General features: G+C 41.1%; 1 protein-coding gene across 1 annotated transcript; it reads right to left on the bottom strand.

Moving 5' to 3' along the window:
* Positions 1-5,040: 5,040 nt before the first annotated feature.
* On the bottom strand, positions 5,041-5,823 carry LOC136481700 (uncharacterized). Its single transcript, XM_066479020.1, has one exon. The coding sequence runs from the start codon at positions 5,756-5,758 to the stop codon at positions 5,300-5,302; it is 459 nt and encodes a 152-aa protein (XP_066335117.1). The 5' UTR covers positions 5,759-5,823; the 3' UTR covers positions 5,041-5,299.
* Between the last annotated feature and the right edge of the window lie 2,052 nt (positions 5,824-7,875).

Below are 7,875 nucleotides of genomic sequence, written 5' to 3'. Positions count from 1 at the left end.
TTCGGCCCAAGTGGAGGCAACGCAGCCCGGCAAGGGGATAAGCAGGCCAAGGGCAGCAGCAGCCTACGGGCCAAAGAGGAAGGAGAAAGAATTTACCCTTTTCTTTTTTAATTTCTTTCCAAAGCAATTTTGAAGAAAAAATTCAAATCAAGTTCAAATTTGAGTTCAAATCAAACCATTCCAAAAATTTATATGCAGTAGCATGAATGCACATTCATTATTGTTAACCTATATTAAATTTTAATTTGATAAACTTTATTATTCTTCCTAAATTTAAATGCTCACAAAAATGCTTAGTAAATCAATTTTTCCCTAGTTTCAATTGTTGTAAAATTTAGGTTGTTACACGTAGGTCCTGGGTATAAATATCAAACCCCGGCTATTGTAAAGGCACAATCAATCCAATACAAGTTACTTATTTTTTTCGGCTCCGGCCACCCCTTAGGAGTAGGAGTAGAGTAGATCTCAGTAGTTCTTCAGCGAGTACGGTTGCATCGATCCAGTCGACCTCCACTACTTATCTGTAAGTACCTCATGGCTTATACTTTTGTTCGTACGGCTGCATCGATCTGGTCGACCTCTACTGCGACTCTGGTATAAGTTAGTTATCGATTCTTGTCTAGTTCAAGTAAGGTTGTATCGATCTGGTCTACCTCCACTACTCGAGCTAGATTAAGATCAAGTTATCGGCTCTATCTAAGGGTGCGTTCCTTCGATAGATTCATTAAGTTACCATATTGCTTATTGCTTCATCATTTATTTATTATTACAGCAATATCACTTGCCCGATTGGGATTGATCTAGATCGGCTTATATCTTGTTTAACCCATCGTTTGTTAATCTAAACTGATCTAATCTGCACTTTAAACGATGAGTTATGTTTTATCAGCTGTTTCATATCAATCTTGATCGTGCATAGCGTGCGGTTGAGGCATGTCTGATCTTGAGTGGATCTATTGGCTAGCGAAAACTGTTCCACGGCCCGTTATCATGGCCTGTGTGATTCTGCCTTACACCCCACTGTTAGCACCGTGAGTGGGATCATTATTTGGTAGATCTGTTCCTAAGAGGGCATAACCTTAACTGTGCGTTATGTCTGAATCGGCTATTTTTTGCAGATATCGAGCGCTTTCACGAATAGTTCACATCACGAGATCGTTGAAGTAGGGATAGGTTGAAAGATTGTGTTAGCCCCATGATCCTATTATTGTATTTACTGCCTGCATGATTCTGCCTCATGCCCCACCTGATATTAGTTGATAAGTTAGGGTCATCGAGTCTATTATGTTCTTCTACGACTGCCATGCATGTATTCTACCCTCATTGCCCCACTGGTCATAGCGATAGATGAGATCTAATGTTCATTAGATTTATCTTTATTAATGGTTGAATGGTGATGAGCTGTTTCTTTTATATAAAAGGGGTTGAGTACTTGCAGTTATGGGCTTAGCATAAATTAATCATTATTGATATCCTTTTGCCATTGACCAATATTTGTCTAAATAATGATATTCATCCTGAACGATAATCGATTCTTCTTACACAACCCCATGAGCTTTAACTGATTTATCCTTATGAATATGCTGAAATCGACTATAGTCGATTTCCTTCTATAATCGGCTCTCAGAGCTGCACATTCTGGACTGTCTGGCAACACCGGCAAGTTCCTGTCATGGGTTTTCAGCTGGTCAAGTTGGGCCGGTTTACTACAACATTCCACATCCGTCGATCCAAGGGACTAATCAAGTCAGTAACCAGCCATCAAGAAGCAGCACCTGCTGGTAATGATGATGTCCAGGCAGTTCAGGGTTCATCTGAATAAGCTCAAGGTACTACTATGAATTAGATACAGTATAATCTTGGACTGTCAGTACAAGCATGTGCAATAGCCGGCAGGGCAAGGTCAGAACCAAGTGATTAATTTTGGCACATCAGGACACATACCGTCGTCGGCTCAAAAAATAGCACAATCAATTCAGAGGATCCATAGAGATATAGATCCTCATGTCTACAATCAGAGACTTTAAGCAGCAAGCCAGCAAATGACTCAGCAGATAGAGATTCCACAGGGTTACCATTATGGCACAGATTATAACACCCTTCACATGATTCCAAATCTAGGGTATCAAGGCACACGGGATTTCAATCCACAGATGGGTCAGCAGGTGCAAAGAAATCCAAATTCACATGCTGATGAGTTGTTGTTAAAGGTGACCGAGATGATGAAGAATCAGTTCGGTCTAAAGCCAAAAGGGCTGACCTTCTCGTACAAACGCCCATATCTAGAATGGTATGATTTGGTCGCTCTTCCCACAAATTACAGGCTCCCAGAGTTTGCTAAGTTCACTGGCCAAGACAGTACAGGCACGATAGAACAAGTCAATCGGTATCTCACACAATTAGGCGAGGCATCTGTTAAAGAGGCCCATCGAGTTTGTTTCTTCTCCCTGTCCCTGTCAGGGCCAGCCTTCACTTGATTTTCATCACTGCCAGTCAATTCCATCACCAATTGGGCTGACCTAGAGAAGAAGTTTCATACATATTTTTACATTGAGACTGCAGAAAAGAAGATAACCGATCTGACAACTATAAGGCAGAGGACTAATGAATCGGGCACTGAGTTTCTTCAGAGGTTCCGAGAGACTAGGAACTTATGCTTCTCATTAAACTTGGCTAACGATCAGCTAGCTGCTTTAGCCATTCAAGGAATGCTGCCAATGTGGAAAGAGAAACTGTTGGGATAAGAATTTGATAACTTGGGTCAATTGGCTCAACGAGTGGCAGCGCTCAATAGCCAATTCTAGAGTATGCGCAGAGATACCCGATTTTAGAAGAGCACCACAGTGGCCGAAGCTTATAATCCATACTCAGTCGATAACGGCTATGAAGATGAAGAAGAGGTTGTTGTAGCTGAATGGAATTAGGGCAAGAAAACAGTAATGGTGCCAAATCCTTAGGGAAGAGGAGTCGAGGAGAGCTATAACTTTGATGTCACATAATCAGACAAGCTCTTCGATTTCTTGCTTGAGAAGGGACAAAATCAGACAAGGAGTCAAGGAGGTTGCTAATCAATTGAAGAATAAAAAGTTCTACAAGTTCCATAACGCTACTTCTCATTCCACTAATGAATGCAGAATCTTCCGGCAGCATATACAGAGGGCTATTAAGCAAGGGAGGCTCAAATTTGATACGCCTCAAAAAATGAAAGTTGATGATAATCATTTCCTAGGAGATCAAAACATGGTCAATGCTAGGTTGCTTAAAGGGAAGACTAAGGTCCTAACATCAACCAAATCAAGAGAAGCTAGAGCAGTCGATCCCGAGAGGCAAATATCGGCCAATGAATACAAAGAAATTAAAAGACGTCGCGATAAGCAAAAGAGCCGATATGAGCAGGGAGAAATGTCAAAAGCAGGGCAACGAAGCCACGAGTTACATCTCGGATCTTGTTGAATAAGTGGCAGCAGCAGAAGAAAAAGGATTATCAGCGTTGGTTAAAGGATCAAGAATACCAGCGTCAATAGGAAAAAGAGAGGTACGAAAGAAAGCAAACTGAATTGCATTAGAATTGTCCTTTCTTTAGACATTGCTGGAATGAAGGTTTGAAGTTGTCTACCAGAAGTAATTGTCCAGAGTGCAGCGATCAATATTAGGAGTTTAGGCAATCTCAAGCCAACCGCCGATCTATCCATGCTTAAGATGCATATCACCATAATAACATGGATCGGCGCTTAAAAAATGAAAATATTCATAATCGACTGGGAAAAAGAGTTGTCGATCAAGATTGGGCTGATTATGAAGAAGACAACGAGAGAGAATATATTGGGCAGGAAGGCCAATGGTGTCTAGGAGGTTTGACAAGAAGCCAAAAGAGAAGGGTGAAACACCTAAAGAACAGAGAGTTGGAGGAGGCTCAGGCATCCAGTAAACCTCAAGTATGGCGTGCTAAACAAACAGCCGATAGAAAACAACCATCGGCTAATATTCAAATAGCTTTTCTATTGCCATCAAAATTCAGACCTCTAGCAGATCAAGAAGTTTATTCGGATTTCAATGAATCGGAGTATGAGGAGATGATTGCTAAGTTGACGGTTGTACAATAAGCAATATTTGATAAACCAGTCAAACATCGGCACTTAAAGGCTTTATATATGAAAGGTTTTATTGATGGAAAGCCAATGAACAAGATGTTGGTGGACGGAGGTGCTTCTGTCAATCTTATGCCTTACACCACTTTTCGTAAACTTGGCAAGGGACTAGGAGATCTGATGGAGACTGATATGATGCTTAAGGATTTTGGAGGTAATGCGTCTAAGACCCGGAGGGCAATAAACGTTGAACTAATAATCGGAAGTAAGACACTGCTCACCACATTCTTCATCATCGATGGAAAATGGTCGTACAGTTTGCTCCTTGGTCGTGATTGGATTCATGCGAACTATTGTGTACCATCGACTATGCATTAATGTTTGATTCAATAGCATGGAGATGATGTCGAGCTGGTTCACGCTGATGAGTCTGTGAGCATCACAACAACCGATCCAGTCTTCTGGGAACTAGGAGACTTCGAATGCTTTTCTAGCAAGTTATGGGAAGGAGGCTTCATTAGAGTCAGTGATGAAAGCCAATAGCTGATCCAAGCAGTCGGCTTTAAAAATTTGTCTTATAGATAATCCAATAGATGGTACGGATGGCAAACTAGGACATGGCTTCACGTAGGCCGATGAATTAGAAGAAGAAGATATTGTTTCTGGAGATAGACCTAGGCCGACGTACGTAAGTGCTAAGTTGGATCCTGAGTATAAGCGAGAATTAGTTGATTTATTGAAAGAATTTAAAGACTGCTTTGATTGGGAATACTATGAGATGTCTGTTCTAGACCGATCAATTATTGAACATCGGTTGCCAATCAAACCTGGATATCGGCCGTTTAAACAAGCTCCAAGGAGATTCAGCCCGAACATGCTTTGGTCTGGTTGATGAACATCAGATGCTGCTGCATTTGGATCATTAAAACAACAAACATACGAGGAATTTAAACGCTAACAAAGTGACAATGTATCGAATTCAGAGTCAAAACACAGGTAGGTAGTTAGGGTAGCAAGAAAAGCACAACGACTTTGAGGAGGGAAAACAAACAAGCTGGTGAGAGAGAAACATCAAGTAAAAAACTTTAAAAAACTTGTATAGAGCACTATACGCTCACACACACTACTACTCCGTTTTGTATCACTCATCTCATCCGCCATTGATTTCATGGAGGTGGGTGGCAACCTAAGCCCATCTGACGATGCTATGCTCAGATCAGATCAGATGAGATGGGTGCAGTTGCAGTTCTCGGGTTCCTGGACTTCTTGACCAGGAACAGCTTCTTGAGGAGCCTGAGCATCAGCCTCAGGCTCCACTTCCGGCGCCGGACCACCCTGCCGTCCTGTGGCTGTGGGCGGGGATGCTTGCCCTGCTTCTCCAGGTCGACGACGATCATCTCGTCGTCGTCGCCGAGCCAACCGCCGGCCGCCTCCTTCATCGCCAGCGCAGCCTTGTTGATCGCGGGGCTCAGCGGGCACAGCGGCGGCACGCTCGCGAGCTCCTCGTTGAAGTCCTCCCACAGCATGTCCATCTTCTCCTCCTCCTCTTCCTCCTCCTCCCCGGCGGCGGCGAGGAACCACGGCAAAGGCGAGCCGCCGAGCTGGTGTCGGAATGCTGATGGAAGAAGCTGCCCTCCTGCATGGAAAGTGGGGAAAGTGAAGTCATCCATGCTTGATGCGAGCCTGCAAATCCTTAAGGTGTAGGAGTATGTGTGTGGTGTTGATGTATGTGTACCACTACTACTCCTCCTTTAGCCCCTTTGTATCTATTTATTTATATATATACTTCTATATACGTGGAACACTTGGTCTGTACTACTGGCAGTTATAGTACGAGAGTAGGCATGGCATGGATGGTGCAACGTCCTCATCTACTTACCTGAAATTGGCTTGTCTGTTGAATTGAAGGTGTAGCTTCAGGCATGGAGATTCAACTTTGGATGACAAAGCAATAATTGCTCAGTGATTAATGCACACTGTTCAGCCAAATGAGTGCTTGTTTAGTTCCCAAAAAGTGCTACAGTAGCCATCACATCGAATCTTGCAATACGTGCATGGAGCATTAAATGTAGACGAAAAAAAACTAATTGCACAGGTTAGTTGGAAATTGCGAGACGAACGTTTTGAGCCTAATTAGTCCATGATTGAACAATAATTGTCAAATAAAAACGAAAGTGCTACAGTAGCTAAATTCCCAAAATTCGTAAACAGTAGCTAAATTCCCAAAATTCGTGAACTACAGGCACTGATGCTTCAAATGATCAGAAGTTCAGGGGCATGCAAAAGGCTGTGCATGTTGTAGAGTGCACTTTAAAGAATCTTCATGGGTCTGGCCTGCCTAACAGAAGCTGTGAATAAAGGATGCTGCTGGGTGGACCAAACGGCCAGTACATTTTGAGGAAAAGGGGACTGGTGCTGCATGGCTGGGGTGATTGGGAAGCAAAGGGTGGCTGCCTGGAATCCATGAACATGTAGATCAGCAATATTTGAGTGGTTCCGATCTTTTGGAGGGAGAGCAACAGCCCAGATGGCAAGCATTCTGATGGCTTTCTGCTGAAGATGTGATGTTGCTTGGAAACAAGGTATCTGATCTGCCTACTCCCTGTCTATGTTCCCAAAAAGAATGTGTTGGGATGTCAAATTTTTTTAAGTTTGACTAGATTTATAATACTATCAATATTTATATCTCTAAACATATTTATTATGAAAATATATTCTATGATTCCTCTCGTGATATACTTATTATTATGCATCATAAATGTTAGTACCTTTTTTAATATATTTAATCAACATTTATGATTAATTCACTCTTTGAAAAGTGAGAATCACCCTCACACAAAGAGAGTCATTCTAGCATTCAAATTTTATTCCACAAAGAAAGACACTATAGATAAACATGTGGGTTCCATCTAGTTACTCTGTAGCTCAACCTACAAGGAAAGACAATAAAGGATCATTTTGGCATAGCTCTAGATCCGAGATATATGCTAGATCTGTAATTTATAGGCTAAATTAAAGTGATTTAAATATTTTATTTAATTAAAGTATAAATGAAATGACTCATGTAAATGCATTTAACATGTATGCAGCTCTAGATCTAGGATTTCATAATAGCTATAGGAGACTGGCTCTAGAAAATCCACATATTTCTGATAGCTAGAGCGCTCTGCCGTAGGCTAACTTTTTGTAGGTCATTTGCCAATAGCATTGGTATCCCTAAAATAACTCTCATTATGGAACAGAGAGAGTGTGTCTATGTCCTACTCTTTGTTCCAAAATAATTACACATCTTGCTTTTCTAAGTCAAACTTTTTAATTTCACCAAATATATATAAAAATATATTAATATTGATTATGTACAATAAGTATCATTAGATTAATATAAAATATATTTTTATAATAAATATATTAAGAGATATAAATGTTAATGATATTTGCCATAAATCTAGTCAAACCTAAAAAATGACTTCTACAAAAATGAAATATGCAGTTATTTTGAAACGGAGGAAGTATGTTCTTAGGGTGACTCTCGTTGTGGGGAGAGAGTATGTCCTATGCTCTTTTAGCCTTCTTGGGAAAGAGTAAAGATGACAGGATGAGCTGTTCAGCAGTGTCTTCCACTTGGAGGAAAAAATGACCGAGTGAAATCGACTTGAGTAACAGATTGTTTTGGCTGGCTTTGCATTGTTTTCTCCCTTGGTGTTGCCATCTTGGCGAGATAAGGTTCTGAATATGTACTGTTGTCAACTGCCTAGATGAGATTTCTTTTAGGGGCCGTTTGTATTTC

Source organism: Miscanthus floridulus, chromosome 9, assembly GCF_019320115.1.
Source record: "Miscanthus floridulus cultivar M001 chromosome 9, ASM1932011v1, whole genome shotgun sequence".
NCBI classification, from domain to species: Eukaryota; Viridiplantae; Streptophyta; class Magnoliopsida; order Poales; family Poaceae; genus Miscanthus; species Miscanthus floridulus.
This window is presented reverse-complemented; position numbering and strand designations above follow the sequence as displayed.